Here is a 17876-nt window from a genome sequence, read left to right as displayed (position 1 = left end):
GGATTATGGTATGATTATGCTCTGTGGTATATCTGTAAAGTTGAATGAAAAGTCCAGGTCGACGCAGATTTCTTGTTTACCGGTTTATTCCCGCAATATGTTGAACATAATCAAAAAACCCTACAAAAACACAATACAATTGATTACATAATGAAACACAGCGCTCACATATAATTCCTAACATGTACATTCGGTGCATACATATTTGATCCGTCACACACAATAGGTTATTCAAAAATAGGAATAAAACTTTAACTTTACAATGACTGACTTCATCATAATCAATAGTTGAAATTACTTACACAAATTACTTATACATAATTATATTGAATACAATTATCCTTATCAATTAGCACTTGTTTACATTATCATATACCATATTAAAATGCCTACCCAAACTATGGGTCGGGGGTTTACACGAATGGAGATCTGTATCCGTTCTCAATCGAAAACTATCATCTCTGTAAAAGAGACACGTAAATCACAATTAACATCATGTTGATAAAAACATATATACATTACTTTAAAAAGAGCTATCTATGTATTGATTGACTATGCATGTACGTAAGATCAAGATTCTGTTAATTTTATAAAAAGTACAATTTCACAATATAAATAATGCTACTTTATCAAAAATCTCATTAATATAATAATTTAACATCAACCAATTACAGAAGAAGACTTTTTCACATCTATATATGTACATACCAGATCTAGAGAAACACTTCAAGACTCAAACTTCTGGATATAAATTACATCCACCCTTAAGCTCTGTCTATGAATGAATACTAAAAGCCGCGCCAAAACATGTACATGTAACAAAGACACCTGGACTGACAACTAACGAAAACGAGGTAAAACCTATATTTAGAACAATTACCTTATATGGACGTAACAAGGAAAGACAAGTGACATGTGACAACATACTCACGTGTACAAAAACAACACAGGTAAACGGCACAGTGATCATACACAGCACATGTATACGCGAACAACACGATATACGCAGCGCAACAATTAATTTAATTTAAAAACTTTTTATCACAGCCTTTATCAAAACATCAATATTTGCACAATGTTACATTCTCCCCTTACTTAGAATATGAATTCAACTTCCCAGGTGTAATCAATCCTATATCGCAAAACTTAAGGGAGTATGATACATAAATTTTAGAAACTTCAAATTCCAAAATACAATACAAAACTTATGTCAAATAATATAAACTATTACAAATTCCACAATTTTGTACAATAATATAATACATGAATCTCTAAGAACAATATCCGAGCCGAAAATTCAAACTGTTCCAAAGATACTGTTAACATGAGTTTCCTCCGGTGACACTCTTGTTAAGACACCCTGCCTTGCCAGCGTCTCAAATAATGCCATCCGGGACCTCCAAGTTGTCATATCCTGTGACGATGATACCTGCTGCCTAATAACATAATCACCAGATCGTTGCCAAGCGGACTGTACTCGCTCTCTGGTGCTTCGTCTAGGACCATCCGCAACCCTCTCAACTTCCGGATCCTGTTGTTCTCCCCCTCCTAAAGGACAGTCTCCTCCGGAGAGCTGGTCGTCACCAGAAGAACCAACAACATCAACCTCCTCAGCAACACCGCGATCGTCGTCCGGGTTGTGAGTGGGGATCACTTCCACAGGTTCATCAGAAGGTATTGGTCCCTCTGAGTTATGTGGATCAACTCCTCCGGTTCGGGTGTATTGGTAAACATAGCAGTCATCGACATCTCTGTCATCTCGTCAGATATCTCCAAATCCTCAGGAACACTTTGTGACAAAACCGATTTCGTACTGCGTTTCGCCGGAGTGGGCCGATCCGCTGGAATGGGTCTCTCAGGTAGTGAACCTATGGGTAAAGTATACTTCTTGCCTTTCTGGTATAAGTCTTGCCTGTAAAGTATATTTCTTGCCTTTCTGGTATATTTCTTGCCTGTAAAGTATATTTCTTGCCCATCTAGTATATTTCTTGCCTGTTAAGTACATTTCTTACTTATCTGGTATGTTTCTTGCCTTACAGTATATGTCTTGCCTATCTGTTTTATTTCTTGCCTTTAAAGTATATTTCTTGCTGTTCTGGTATATTTCTTGCCTGTAAAGTATATTTCTTTCCCATCTAGTATATTTCCTGCCTGTAAAGTATATGTTTTGCTTATCTGGTATGTTTCTTGCCTTACAGTACATGTCTTGCATACCGGTTTCTTTCTTGCCTGTAGAGTATATTTCTTGCCTTTCTGGTGTATTTCTTGCTTATCTGGTATGTTTCTTGCCTGCAAAGTGTATCTCTTGACTTGCTGGTTATATTTCTTGCCTTTCTTGTACATTTCTTGCCTTTCTAGTATATATTTCTTGCCTGTAAAATATATTTCTTGCCTTTCTGGTATATTCTTGCCTGTAAAGTATATTTCTTGCCTTGTTGGTATATTTCTTGCCTGTAAAGTATATTTCTTGCCCATCTAGTATATTTCCTGCCTGTAAAGTACATTTTTGCTTATCTGGTATGTTTCTTGCCTTACAGTATTTGTCTTGCATTCCGATTTCTTTCTTGCCTGTAAAGTATTTTTCTTGCCTTTCTGGTGTATTTCTTGCTTATCTGGTATGTTTCTTGCCTGCAAAGTGTATCTCTTGACTTGCTGGTTATATTTCTTGCCTTTCTTGTACATTTCTTGCCTTTCTAGTATATATTTCTTGCCTGTAAAATATATTTCTTGCCTTTCTGGTATATTCTTGCCTGTAAAGTATATTTCTTGCCTTGTTGGTATATTTCTTGCCTGTAAAGTATATTTCTTGCCCATCTAGTATATTTCTTACCTGTAAAGTACTTTTCTTGCTTATCTGGTATGTTTCTTGCCTTACAGTATATGTCTTGCCTATCTGTATTATTTCTTGCCTTTAAAGTATATTTCTTGCCTTTCTGGTGTATTTCCTGCTCATCTGGTATGTTTCTTGCCTGCAAAGTGTATGTCTTGCCTTTCTGGTTATATTTCTTGCCTTTCTGGTATATTTCTTGCTGTAAAGTGTATTTCTTGCCTTTCTGGTATATTTATTTTTCTTGCCTATCTGGTATATTTCTTGCCTGTAAAGTATATTTCTTGCTTATCTGTCAATGTCTGTCAGTCTAGTGTATTTCCGGTATGCAAAGTAAGTTTTCTGTCCGTCTAGAAGACTTTCTGTTAGAGGCCAAATATCATGATATTTGGCCTGTAGCCTGCGTGACTATATGACTTTTTAAAGTATTCAAATGAATTACCTTTACCTTACTTTCACTAACTTAGTTTTTATACCTCCATTATCTCAGTTTTAAAATGTGTTCAAATCTTTTCTTCTGAATATCTAATCGTAGTTTGGTTGACTGTTTACTCGGATGAAGATTTACCATTTTGTTCAAATGAGTGACCTTGACGCACACTTTCCTTGTTAATATTATATATATAAATTCTCCATTTTGGTGGTGAGACATAATTATTCAAACTTATTAATCTTAAATATCAGCCCTTGTGGCATTCCCTCAGTCTATACGTTGACTAATTGAACCTTTTGGATTGAGATTTGTATTCTCTCAAAACTCACAAATGCATGTACTTTCAGATTTTGTTTAAAAAGGAAAATGTCAATTTGTCTTTCTCTACCTATTGGAAGACAGCTTACACTTGCCTCCTAAAACAAAATGCCATCAGTTTTAATTAAGCCGGTGTCAAAACTTTTATGCCATCAAATATTTCACAATAAGATTGTGTCATAAATATAATTACAAACTTCAAGCACAATTTAATTTGATGGTATGTATTGGGTTCACCAATAGAAAAATTGGTATCTTTTCCAAAAGGACGTATGGTATATGGGAGATAAATCATACCTCTCGGTGATGAAGACAATTGTTACCCAGGCCACACCAATTTGATAAATAGTTCTTCGGGAAATGTTGGGAAAAAACAGGAGCGAGATGGTGGAATGTATTTTTTTATTTTATTTTTTATTTATTTTTTCTTATTTTGTTAAATTGTAGAGCGAGCAGTAATAAAAATTAACAATTATGGGTTTTAATACATGAAAAGGTGCTCATATTGGATAGTTTATATAGTATTTGACTAAGTACTGATTTTTATGTTTTTTAAGAGATTTTATTTGTATTGGAAACATTAAAATGAAAAATATACCTGTAATAATATATCTTGAATTCTCACATGGAATAAAATGTCTCACTTGAAAATGATATCATTTTTTCACTGTATATGCATTGTGTTTCAAAAAAGTTCATATCTGCAAATTCAATTAGGACTGGAATGGTAAAACAAACCTCAGAATCACTATCTCCTAACCCAAAACCAGAACAAATAAAGTTTTACCTTTTCTATTCGTATCTGGCATCCTCATAATAAAATCCTTTCTTCTAACAAAATGGTTCTTAAAGGTTCTATGTTATCATATTTGGTATACAGGTGTAACAGGAAAGAGAATGGTGTGCTTCCACCGGGGATCGAACCCTCAATCTCCAGGTTCCTAGTCGGACGCTCTACCACTGAGCTAAAGGGAAATTCCCTCTAGCTCGAAACAGTACTTTTATTTTATTTTAACTTTGTATTATATAAAACGGCGTGTGAAATTTCTAAAAAAAAATATAGAATTGCCTTCTTATTAACCTGATAAAGACCCGTTTCCTTAGTTTTGATCTTATCATTTTTCAGAACTAAATGAAAGAAAAATTAATTTAATGAAAAAAATATATATCAAATTATAAACTAAAACAAAACGTTACAATGCTTATTGATCCCATAACTTGGGGAGAAAAATCAGTCATTTTAAAATGATAATAAAAACAATTTCAAAATAACAAAACAAATAAACTATTGCCAAAACATACTTATACTTTAAGTGTTAATAAGAACTCACATGGAAATCTAAACACAGATAAAAAATACTTATCTAGGTGATCTAGGATCATCTAGATCACCGTCATATAAATATGAAATATAGAAATACAAATATGAAAGAATGATCAACGTGTTCAAGTTTATCAACTGGCTATATGATCCGAATTTGGTGTAGGCATTGTTCGATTTCGCCGCCCAAGGAAAAACTCGTGAACGTATTTGACTTTGAAATAAAGTTGGACGAATTATGGAAAGATCTTGAGTTGAAGTACGATTATACAGCGTCTTATGTATAGACTTATTTTATGTTTACCACAATGTATTTCAAATTATACTGATGTGGATATAGAGGCAGCAATGCCTGCGTCCACTAATATCCTATTAAATCCTATTAAATGAATCAATTCGTTTGAATAGACCGGCACATTTTCTCTGTGTCTCGGTTTTCAGCTGCATCATCAAAATGATTCACTTTCCTTGCGATTCAATCGAAAAAGCGACCCAAATTAGCGATGCCTGAAACAGACCGATTTTTTTTTTATTTTTTTTTCGACTTGGTGTGGCCCAAGATAAAATTTTAGCTGGACTTATCTGTCTACATTACGCAGGGTCAACTGGAAAGTTCAAGCGTGGGGCAAAACCAGAAAGTGACGGTTCTAGGATTGGGTTTACCGCCGCCAAGGACTCAAGTAGAACATTCCAGTGGAGTTCTGGCTGGAGCAAGTATGAAGATAACATTTTTACTGAAACCTTATCGACGTCATGTCCAAAACAGCCCTCAACCATGTCAAGCTTGGCCATAGTCATTGAAGATCATGAAAACAAAAATTCACTGTTGAACTGCTGTTGTTTATGTGATAGAGGCCAGCTGGCATTTAAGTTCACTTGTTTGATGTCTCATTTTTCAGAAAATCTTTCCAATCGAACACTGTACAAAAGTAGTCATACATTTGTGCAAAATGAGTTAATAAAAGAAAATGTATCATAGTAAAAACACTTATTGTGAGGGACTGCAGCTTTCCAAAAGTCTTTAAAATGACCATGATGTTTGATAACATATTTGGAAAAGCTATCATAACTCTAGCAGTAGGTTTGTGCAATTTTAGGAAAGTGTTAAGTTGACTTAAGTTTAAATGATACCAAATTGAACAAAATATTTAGAATGTTGCTGAGTGAGAAACTCATAACAAGGATTTAGGTTGACAAGATCAGGATATGTCTTACATTTGTAGAAGAGATGTTAACTTTTGAGACTACATAAACAAAACCAGTAGACCTACTAATGTCATCATGTATGTGTACACAAAATTGTTCTGCTGGTCCATAAACTTTATACAATAATTTTATCACAAAGTGCACCAATCATCACACTGGTATGATGTTTTGCCAACGTTTGTTACGTTATAAGAATTATCGTCTTTTCCTAGTTAACATTTATTTTTCACCATTAACGTATCTGTCTATATAAACTAAAAAGGTGAATTCCAAAGTGTTAACAATACCGTAATACAGTTCAGAATTGATAAAACAAGAGCGAAATATAAACAAATAAAAATTTGCATAGAAACCTTCGTAAACACCAGGAGTTACCAAAGGGTAAGGGTCTTTTGCTTATAAAGTTAAAATTCTTGTTGATAGGTAATAGGTAAAAGTGTCCCCCAGGTGGCGCTGATATGGCTCCTACAAAAAAATGTGGTGTCGTCAGTGATAATCGGTGCAACCTCAATCAAACAATTGGAAGACAACATGGGAGCCGGTAAAGGCTGGGCGCTTACCACGAAGGAGGTGTGTGAATACTAGGGTTGTATTTGTCTTACATTTGTAGAAGAGATGTTAACTTTTGGGATACATAATCAAAACCAGTAGACCTACTAATGTCATTATGTATGTGTACACAAAGTTGTTCTGTTTGTCCATAAACATAATATTATTTTATACTGCAGATTTTAACTCGCAGTTAATAAGTGTAGTTTAATATCAATAGTTTTAGCTGTAATTACAATTTATCTTTGATATTGAGATCTGTAATACTGTTTCCGCCCTCCGTAATGTGGGCGAATTTTCATCAAATATTATTAAACAACATAGCATGAATAGTATTTAAATGTGATGGGTGAACTAATCACTAGACAAATAGGGATTTTACCGGCGTAGGGCGAACGTTACCCTTTATACAGTATGTATATCAATCAACCTCACTAAAATATTTCATATCAAATTGTAATTTTTTGTCAATCTGATTAGCTTACTTTTGGTGTATGTTTTGATAAATTGTGATAAAATAAACAGAATGATAGACTATGTATTTCATTTTAAATCTGTACACACAACTTGATTAATTATCTTTTTGCTACAGATGGATGAACTAGATAAAGCTTCAAGCGTGGATCTGCCTTATCCCTACGAGGTGGTATTCCGAATCAATAACGACAGGAAGAACCCATTCCTCGGAACGTTGTTTGCGGAAAATATACAATAGTGAATTATCAATGTAAATAAAGCACCAAGAGTGTTAACCTCAAAAACTTGTGATTTTATCAAATGATATTTTGTATTTTGTTAAAAGTTCGAACAGTATTATGTTCCGCATAACCAGAGTTCAACTTGGGGTTAAGAATGGGCTTTCCAGCCTCATGTCTCAACATACCTTTTCATATGTAAATTCCTGCAGTTTTTCACAATCCTTAATTTCATTTTATCAATGACACTAAAACCATTTTTAGTTGAACCAGTTGCCTGCATAAGTAATATCCACTTAAATTCGAATCAATGGTATGCCCTTTAACCACTTTCTCCAAAATGTCATTGTTGGGCAATTTAAAATATAAATTCATTTATAATTTCACTTAAGGCAAATATCACTTACATCTGTCGATATGCAAAATGTAACCATATCCTATCTCATAATTTCGCTAAATGAACTAAATTTACAGATTCAATAGATAAAAATGGATCAGTTTGCATCTGTAGCCCATTTAGAAAGGCCAGTTAGTAGGAATAATACTACTCTCATTATGAGGGTAGTGTATACAAAGATGACACAGATTGGCTTATACAATGCTCACCGAAATCTACAAATAGGATTATCTCTGACAGCATGGAAAGCCAAGCCATCAAATAACTGTTCAACGCTCGTGAGTTCATTCAAGGCTTGTTGAGTGTTGTTGCTGTATATTGAAGCGAGCGGTTCTTGTGATTACCACACGTGCATTTTGGAAAATGTCCCCAAGTTCACAGAATTTCTTAACTCCAAGAACGTTTTTTATTAACGTTGACGATTTTGGTCTGAAATTTCGACAATCCTCTCGTAGGTTTCTGTATTGTGTATTTCTGCAATTTACTCCCTGTTTCAAATCAATAGTTCATCCAACATAATACGTATTTATGTACCATTTGAGGATGTTTGGCCTTAACGAAAATAAACCTAATTTTGATAACCGAGAATATTCTCAAAGAATGTGACATATCTGGTCTTCTTAAATGAATTTGAAGGAAAAAATCGATAGTATGTCAGGCTTTTGTAAAAACGAAAACTATTGTTGGACACTCTATACATTCCAACAGATAAACGAGTCCAGTGCTACCGTGCATTTATTGTATAAACCTTTCTATGATGATTGTCTGCAATCATGCGTTTTTATCACGTTTTATAACCAAGATCTCACGAGGTTCAATCATTGTTTGTTACATATGATCTATGCATCGTTCAGTTACTCGTCATCGAGTGCATGACAGATTGACTGAAATCAGAGCAGCAGAAATATAGATTATTAGAAATTAACTTTTGAATATAGATAACATTATGTATCTACACAGTTAGGATGTACCATATTGGATAACAGTAAATACAAGTATAAGTTAAAAATGCAAGACAGATATAGTGTTATAAATAGTTTCTAAAGTAGCAAATATTAAACAAGTAAAACTGAAATACGCAATCTGTACATCTTAACAACTGCATGACTTTATTTTTAATGACAATAACACGTTGTTGTTTTTTTCTTTACACATTTTATTGATGTATGTGATTAACGAAGATTAAAAATACCTCATTAGTCTGTAAGAATAAATATAAACACAATCCGTATCTTAAAAAAACTTAAATAAGTGAATTATGAAAAAATTGTCCAATATTGTCTTTTTTGTTTTGATAACTTATCAACAGTCGAACTATCGGAATCTAAAATAGAAACATATCGGAGCGCCAACACACAAGATTAAACATTACCACAGCACGAAGGAGCAAGGGCAAATATACCACAACGCCAACACGCTATGACAAAGTATTCCACAGCATCAATACTTAAGGATTAGATAAACCACAGCGTAAACACAGAAATGTACAACTAAGATCAACACACCAGGGCAAATTTTAACACAGACAAAATGCACCAGTTGTCAACACTTAGGGACAAATGAAACATCTTGAACCCAAGTTGATATATACCATAAAAAGTACGCATGCTACACTGAGGCAAACGAAAGAGAATCATGAACCCAGAATAGAACAGAGGCAGAACACAAGTGTTTCCAGCACTGTATGTTATTTCCGTCATCATTCATCATGTTTAATCCGTGAAATTATACCTGGTACAAACGACCATAAACAAGGTGAGCATGTTGAATTTGTAAAAATACAAATCCGGAAAAAAACAATTTTGTTAGAACTACGGCACTGATACTACCATTGGGTTAAGCAGGTATATAACAAACTGATTATATATACATTTACAAACGAATTGAAATCGCGACAGAATCACTTCGATCCCAGACAATGATAAAATAATATATTCTTTTAATCTGTCCACTAACTCCTGTTACGTACCAGTAAGTTATAGTATCACTGATAGTGCTTTTATACAAAATGGTATATGAGTTGGCATATCATGCTAAAAATGTACGGATGATGTAAATATTATACCAGGATATTTAAAGATTATGGATTTTTGTCGAGGTGAATATATGGTTACATTTATATAAACCTGAGAAAAAAGTATTAACAGAGACGAAGGTCTTTATAAACATATTGTCACCGAAAGAAAAGTTCGTGATTGCTGTTTTAGATTTATGATAAATTATGCTATTGATTAAACAAGATGGAATGTAAAATAACTGTGTCAAGAGAAAAGTACAGTATTTAGCAAAAGAACATTATGACTTTAAAATATCAGCGGAGTCATGACAAGAGTATTGACATACTGTTTCTAAAATAGTAACAACGAGTTTATATTACAAATCACTGATCTCTAAGAGACTTTGATTTAAGCTATAATGATGTAGGAATAAGTTGTGTGAACTTGCTTTTCTATACTTGGGTTATTATACTATTGTTTGGCTGTATACTTGTTAATTTAAACCGTTATTTTACACGAAATAATTATACAGTTATATCAATGTTCAATGGTAAGTTATACCATGTGTTATGGCACACCTAAACCATTACATTACCATACATTTGTTAATAATACCTTATTGTACATTTGTTAATTATACCACTACATTACCATGCATTTGTAAAGTATACCTTTCTATACATTTGTTGATTATATCATTACATTACAATAGATTTGCTAAGTAAACCTTACTATATATGTATTAATTATACCATTTTCCTACTGCATTCTTGTTGATATAGCGCAAGTTTATTATTGGTGCGAATGTTCACGAATCCCATTATTAGACGTGTAGTTTTATTTAGATCAGTAGTGTTCGTATGATATAAAGAGTTAAGGTAGCCGAGTACAGTAGAAATGTCTTGAGCCTAAAAAGAAAGGGCATGTCTCGGATAAACATGGATAGCGGATTCATCCTGCACAACACACCTACACCTACAGGTTTTTTTTAGAAGAATGATTTTTTTTTCAAAAAGGGATTTCCCCAGATTTGGGACTTGCGAAAACCATGGTAACCACATCAAAAAAAGCCACGCAAGTAGTATTATTTCATCTTAAAACCTGTCTTAAATTAAATATCACCTACTCGGTAACAGAAATAATACGCACGTTACATGTATAGTATAGGTCGTTCAACTGGATTTTTTCACAATATTTCCACATGTGCTGAGTACAAAAATAGACTACATGAAAAGCTAGGTTTTGTTGTGTAGACACAGATTTGTAAATGGCGAAAAAGGGAGTCTCAAGCCAAATTCGATTTTTCTTTTCTTTAAATGTGAAGCGCACATAGTCCAATATATCATGTATATGCCAATTTTAGAGCTGATTTTTTTAAAAGTTTTGTTACATATAATATTACAGGGGTTATTCATTGAACAGAAATATCACCCATGGCCACCGTACGCTACTGTACACTGCTACCTAAGTGTTCTTTAGATATATGACGTTATTTAGAGATATAGCGTTATAGAGATATAGCGTTATTTAGAGATATAGCGTTATTTAGAGAAACATGTATGGTGTTCTATAGATATACATTGTTATTTGGATCCATATGTAATACTATTTGGATAGGTGAACGTGAAACATACACACAGGTGACTACACCTATAACAAATTGGTAATTGATAGTAGGCTAAACAAACTGCATCATGCAGCTGTTTCGTCCCTCTAGGACTCATCAGTGATGCTAGGTAGGTGCAAAATAGATGGACATAGTGTTATCTTAATATGAAGTGACATATAGATTATTAAGGCTTGTAATACTATTTTATTTTAAAGTAAATAGCAAATATATATCCAGTGTATACGGTATCAAGAGAAGTAACTCGGTTGGAAACTTCTTCATGCAATATATATAGATTGTTTACATGCAGCATCTTTTTCAGTAAATATATTTCTAAATGTAGTACCTAGATAATTCCACAGTTTTACAAACAATATCTAGGTTATAGATTGTTACATACAGTATATAGAGCTCTGCATACAGTATCTAGATTTATGCATACACTATTATATATCTAAATACATTATAAGTATATACTTATATAATATATGTTTGTTAAAGATTCAGGTACCACTGCCAAAAACTGTAACTTAGCATTGAAAACTGTTTTTATCAGCATGCTTATAACATTGATAAATCATTATAAAGAGAATCATACCTTCCCGGACTTTAATAGAAAAAAATAAAGATGAAATAAACAAAATATAAAGAACAAGTGTGTTCTGAGTGTAAACAATTAGCGTGGCTAGATCGGGATTCGAACCCTGGATTTGAGATTGTTATACAGTTTCTATATGGGGTTTTACACAAAAATGATTTGAATTATCCCATTCATATACTGTCTCTGTAACCAAATGGGCACCTATTCAACGAAAGTGTTCTAGTCCATATGTGCTACAGTTACATTCAAACGGAAGTTAAGGGGAGGTTACTGTGTATAGCAAAACGGCAGTGCAGTGAAACAGGGATTCTTATTTTTTTAATATTTGTTACCATGTATATCTAAAACTGTTACAAAGATTTTACAATGAATATTGATTCTTACATCCATTACCAATAGAATGTTGTAATATATGAATTATATTGTGGTAAATTACGTTTAGTGCTTCATCTATGGACATCTGCTACAGTCATTATCACACTTGTTCCCGGGTATGGTAAAGCATGTTGTGGCTGCGCACGAAACTTCTGTGGAGGTGCTGTCTCCGCAGTGTATGTATTTATGACAATCGTACGGATGGAGTATAAACGTGGCATTGGTAGATTCACAAATGTTACCTGCAAGAAAATAAGGACTATAAGTTTCCTAATCAGATCACAATACATGTAAATTAAGCAACCTCTGCAGCACAAACATTGTAAATACTCTTTATTATTATTATTTTGTTTCATTTTATTTATTTTATTTTAATATATCTTATTTGACTTACAGGGGTATTTTGTTGTCTTTCGTAAAACCCTGTAAGTATCATTCGATAAGCAAATCCATATTCAATTAAATTTATCAAGAAAACAGATTCGCCGTCATACTAACCGGATATGAGCAGAATTGTCAATGAATTCGATTCCAGTGTGGTGGGTAGGTTAGTTCCGATATTAGAGTATGACGTCACACATTTAACATCGGTTCCATTCATTGAAGCAAGAGATGCTGTCGACCGGATCGTTCTGGTGAAGGTACATCCGTCTTTTGTGTCATCACTAGTGGATTGGGACGTCATTTCGACGAAGCTGTTATTTGAGTTTCCATTTGAGGCGTGAAGAGTCATTTGGACAGCAGGATTGCCCACGTCACCTGTACACTCAATCTGTTCAGTGGAGACGTCTAGATATGTCCTCTGGGATATTGTTGGTGGTGATGTTGGTTTTACTGAAAAATATGTAACTCCGTCGTTAAAGTGGTAGGAGCTGACATTTGCGTGTAGGATATATCAAGGAAGTGGTAATATAATGATGTTAAATTATGTTTTTGTGCAGAAGAACCGGAGTCAATTCACTGTTCTTATGTGTGTGTATTTATTTCAATATTTCAGATATGCTATGAACCGTAATTATAAAACACTCACCTAACACGTTTATCTGTGATGTTGTCACTGATGAGAAGTTGCCGTTGGTCAAATTTAGAGTAAACGCTCCACTCATTGCACAAGCTATTTTTGGAAGTGTTACGTTGATGTATTCCAATGATCCAGCTGTGTGGTACGCAAGGCCAAGGCCGGACCAAGCAGGATCCGTCGTCGTGACAACAGCTGATGTTTTCGTTAGACTTCCCAATGGTAGTAACACTGATCCAGTCGATGGATGAGATAAATGTGAAAGGACGATGATGTCGAAATTGTTACTTACAATTTGACATTGTAGAAAGGCTGTTTCGTCGACGTATCCCGATATATCGTCACATGTAAGGGCTGCAAGTAAACATGTAAATCTACTTCAGGCAAAAACATAACTTAAATACAAAAGCACGTATTTGGAAGATATTCCACTGAAATGTTTTTGATTTTTAGAAAATAACGAACAACATACTATCTGTTTCTTGGTCTCTAACCCATAAACATGATTCTAAAACTATTTCGATTAATAAAAGGCTCACAAATCGTATGATAATCAATCTTGAAGGAATTGAATTTTTCGGTCTTTTATAGGATCTTCAAAATAAACACTTAACAAATCTTTTTTGTTTTGTTTCGTTCTGAAAAAGTAATGAACTATTTTATTGACCGCCATATTGTAAAATTTAAAGGAACGGCGTTAAAGCTATCTTCTGTATATTCAATACATTTTCCAGTAAATTGAAAATGCTGTCTCGCAAACAGCATACTAACAACTAGTACACGGGAATGTTCCCCTATCAGAAACTGAGGGAATCAATCCATAATAATGGTAGTCTTATCATGATGTAACAACAAATTTTAGGTAAGACAGATTAAAAAACAACATACAACATATTTTTGTTCAAACATATCTTCAAGACACTTTACTGTCAATGGTTGAAGATTAGTATTGTGAACCATATTTCTGAGTTTAAAATACCTAATATTGTTAAAAAAAGAGAAAATTGAATAGCACCGTAAGAACATGACAATGTCAATAAATGGTTTTTTTTTAATTTAAATCTTCTCAAGAGCTGTCTTTCTTAACATATATGTTTAAATCAATGATATACGCATGGCACCATTCATCATGCTGATGTCAAATGACAGAGATACTCCTAGTACTCCACTAAGTACTCAACATAGACGATATAATACCAAAATACGTGTAGTCAATAATAGGCCTCTGCTAAGATTTAGGCATGATAACGTCAAGAGTAAACTCAAAAGACAACGGTAAAGTTACATTGTAGTATTTTGCTACCTACAGCAAGTCATTAAATGGGAACTAAAATAATATAAAAAGCAGCTATAGAACAAAAGTCGCAATTGCATCAGTATCATCTAACTTTCGTATGAAGTAAACATTTTGATGACGTAAGCATGTTCCACTACCGATAATAAAATTTAGTTCCAAAAATATCGGCGAATACTGTTTTTTAGTGACAAATATATGTTTTTTAAACGGAAATTAATTGTATTAACTGGCAGAAGTACCGGTGTGAACGACATCGCTTAAATCCATGTTAAGCAAGAACCCTAAGTGGGCATCTCCGGCGTGGATGTAACCATGTTAATATCTCCGTTCACTATGCATACACACTGAAACTTACATGATGGTCCAGAAGTGGTTACCATTGGAGTTGTTGTGGATACATCTGAAAATATGAGGCAAAGACTAGTATAAAATATTGCAAACATCCAATATTCGATATTCAAAGCACATTTTTTTCCCAGATGCTACACTTACTTATTCCTTCCTCTTTTTTTAAAAAGCAAACCAGTTACTATTTTTACAAGTACGTTCAATTTATTCAGCACAATATTTCTTTTTTTTAATTTAACTCATATCTTTATTGTTTAAAAAGTAAACCTCGAGCTATTGTACATGTACGTTAAATGCATGGTGATATCATTATCTAGGCAATGGATTTGGAGTGAAATATTTGGAAAGTCCCTTTCCTGCTAAATTGTGAAATATTTTATAAAGATATTACCTGGTTTTGGACAAACATCTTCACTACAGTCAACACATGTTGCAGAATTGCCGTTTTCTATCTTCACACACTTCCCATTACATGTGTCGAAACCTTCAGCAGTTCCATAACACGTGACATATTTCTTGCAGTTTTTTGGATGATGTAAAACTTTCAATTCTGTCGTTGTACAAATATCACCTGGAATAAAACACATTCAAAATAAAGGTCATGAATATATCACCCGTTATGTGGAATATTTTTGATATCAAAATGTAATTTATTGGATTAAACTGAGTATTGAGTTTATCTTAATGTTTAAAATGAGTAACCCAGAACACAAAACATGTCCATAACACGTGACATATTTCCTGCAATTAATTGGATAATGTANGTTCGTTCGGTACTGTTACAGAGCCAATCACTCGGTGAAGTCTGGGTATTTGACACGCTAATGTCAGTGAATACAGAGGACCCTGTGGGTGCGTATTGAACTTTAAACTCTCCGGCGGGATAACCCACATCTCCAGTACATGTGTGTTTGTGAACATAGTTGACGGTTGAGCCGACGACCTGGTGACCTTTTAAGTGAAGTACAGGAAGTGAAGGAGGGCCTAGAAATAGAAAATGTGTTGCTTTGATAATGTTCAGTTATCATATCGAGATTGAAACGATAAATATGGCATAATTTCTTCATTATTTTAGTTGTCTGTTTCCTTTTTATTGATTTTTTCCCCGTTTCTATAATTCTCCATTGCCATATACATCAATATATCTTTCAAGCGTCCAACAGATATAGACAATCTGATGTTTAGTGAGCTTAACCACTCTTCTTTTAGACCGGGACATCTCTATAGACGCATTATTATGATTTATTTATTGCGTGCTTATGATACATTCACTAGTTTCCTATATACGAAATAAACAAATTGGTCAAATGGTATTTATAGGGGAAAACACCTTCCAGCAGCCCTTTTTATCATACGCACCCTTTATGCTTCAGAAGGAAGTTATATAGGAGCATGTTTTTATTAAATTCATTTTATATCAATTGCTTGTTGTAAATCTCATTACTACGGTATTTCCAAATACAATCTTACTTACGTCGGACATGTAGGTCTGAGGTTGGTGATTGAATCCTGCCTGTTGTAGCATTCAATACACATAGATAAGTTCCCGCGTCGTCACACTGAATAGTGGTAAAATCAACGACAACATTTCCTCCAGTTACACTGGCAGTGATTCTTGGGGAAAACGGATGAGTAATCAACGATCCGTTTACCCTCGCAACCAGCACGTCCGTTGCAGCAGAATCGAGACGAATGACGTCAATATAGTTCCATGATGACGTAATGATTCTACACGTCATTGTTACCCCGCTGCCACTTAAAATTCCAACGTATTCAGGTTGATCGAAAGATACATCTGCAAAATGGAATAATTATTCATTGTGGTACAGCAGATAATTAGCTTTGCCCATGTAGTTTGTTAGTGCTATACTAGTCTATTGAATGACGCTACACAGTCGGAGACTATTTATAGCAATTAATACACACGTATTTTGTCAACAATGGGTTTATATTTGAATAGATTGAGACAATAAATACAGTAACCGTTTCATTCTGAAATTTGTTAATACTTATATCAAAATGTAAATTGGCGTATATCTACTACTATTCAACTAACAGCTATTTTATGAGAAGTTTAAACACTGACCGAGCATACACAGTGTATGTTCAACAATCAATATGAGACAACCTATCGACAATGTTTTACGCATACTGAATATATCGCATAAGCACTCTGTTTGAAATGATATAGTTTAAAAGTTACATACAATATATCATATCTTGTTTTCATTCTTAACTGAGAATCATATTAAACATATATCAAATTAACTAACCTGGTTGGATTGTGGTAGTGGACGGTGTTGTGCTTGTTAAAACTGTTGTCACTGTAAGATAGTCAAAATCAAACATTAGTATAACACGGAATTTTTAACATTAACATGGTTTTCGTATAGTATTTCAGGAATATATTATTTTCGTTGCAGCAACGCTTTCAGAGTATAACATAACTGGCAATAACCATCAACATAAACGCTCTATTCACTGCCTTATGAACATGCTACAGGTTAAGACTTCAAAACCTACTTGTGCATGACTACACAATTGCCCTTTTTTCCTTTCCTTTGCGCATGCTCAGTTTATGATATGTCTAAATGTTCAACAAACACATATGATTGGTATCGTTTCATGTTTACCTGGTTCTGTAGTAGTTGTTGTTAACTCGCCTACAACAAAGATGTGTATGTGAATTAAGAGTTATATTTAAGCCAAATGTCTTGTTTTGAGGAAATGATTCCAACATCTTTCTCGTATACATTATAGCAACATTTTAAAACTTACATTATAGTACCTAGTAAAATATAGCGATAACTGCAAATCAAACACATGCTGTTGGTTGTCTTGCTGTTTTCTCTTTTCATCATTTTTATAAATATTACGTGTTCATA

At 33.8% G+C, this 17876-nt stretch overlaps 3 protein-coding genes across 3 annotated transcripts; 1 reads left to right on the top strand and 2 right to left on the bottom strand.

Moving 5' to 3' along the window:
- The first annotated feature begins 1693 nt into the window (after nt 1-1693).
- Nucleotides 1694-7369, top strand: LOC110456328. The gene is made up of 5 exons (XM_021507006.1): nt 1694-1874; nt 5499-5613; nt 5799-5820; nt 6529-6675; nt 7247-7369. Exons 1-5 carry the CDS (start codon nt 1694-1696, stop codon nt 7367-7369), a joined length of 588 nt encoding a protein of 195 aa, XP_021362681.1.
- Nucleotides 7370-11860: 4491 nt separating this feature from the next.
- On the bottom strand, nt 11861-15566 carry LOC110456327. The gene is made up of 5 exons (XM_021507005.1): nt 15383-15566; nt 14999-15043; nt 13359-13700; nt 12827-13162; nt 11861-12570 (listed from the first exon to the last, which is right to left on the bottom strand). Exons 2-5 carry the CDS (start codon nt 15021-15023, stop codon nt 12404-12406), a joined length of 870 nt encoding a protein of 289 aa, XP_021362680.1. The 5' UTR covers nt 15024-15043; nt 15383-15566; the 3' UTR covers nt 11861-12403.
- A 113-nt stretch (nt 15567-15679) lies between these two features.
- On the bottom strand, nt 15680-17671 carry LOC110456326. Its single transcript, XM_021507004.1, has 4 exons — nt 17625-17671; nt 17265-17315; nt 16466-16786; nt 15680-15975 (listed from the first exon to the last, which is right to left on the bottom strand). Exons 3-4 carry the CDS (start codon nt 16728-16730, stop codon nt 15680-15682), a joined length of 561 nt encoding a protein of 186 aa, XP_021362679.1. The 5' UTR covers nt 16731-16786; nt 17265-17315; nt 17625-17671.
- Between the last annotated feature and the right edge of the window lie 205 nt (nt 17672-17876).

This window comes from Mizuhopecten yessoensis, unplaced genomic scaffold, assembly GCF_002113885.1.
Source record: "Mizuhopecten yessoensis strain PY_sf001 unplaced genomic scaffold, ASM211388v2 scaffold8671, whole genome shotgun sequence".
NCBI classification, from domain to species: domain Eukaryota; kingdom Metazoa; phylum Mollusca; class Bivalvia; order Pectinida; family Pectinidae; genus Mizuhopecten; species Mizuhopecten yessoensis.
The sequence above is the reverse complement of the archived record's forward strand: the minus strand, read 5'-3'. Positions and strand labels throughout refer to the sequence as shown.

Excerpts from the sequence above, each read along its gene's own strand:
- LOC110456328 (XM_021507006.1), top strand. The coding sequence starts at position 1,694 with ATGTGGATCAACTCCTCCGGTTCGGGTGTATTGGTAAACATAGCAGTC. Across the intron at positions 5,614-5,798 it reads TGGAGTTCTGGCTGGAGCAA|AAAATCTTTCCAATCGAACA; the intron begins GTATGAAGATAA and ends CTCATTTTTCAG. Across the intron at positions 5,821-6,528 it reads AATCTTTCCAATCGAACACT|GTAATAGGTAAAAGTGTCCC; the intron begins GTACAAAAGTAG and ends TCTTGTTGATAG.
- LOC110456327 (XM_021507005.1), bottom strand. The coding sequence starts at position 15,023 with ATGGTAACCACTTCTGGACCATCAT. Across the intron at positions 13,163-13,358 it reads ATCACAGATAAACGTGTTAG|TAAAACCAACATCACCACCA; the intron begins GTGAGTGTTTTA and ends CATATTTTTCAG. Across the intron at positions 12,571-12,826 it reads GACAATTCTGCTCATATCCG|GTAACATTTGTGAATCTACC; the intron begins GTTAGTATGACG and ends ATTTTCTTGCAG.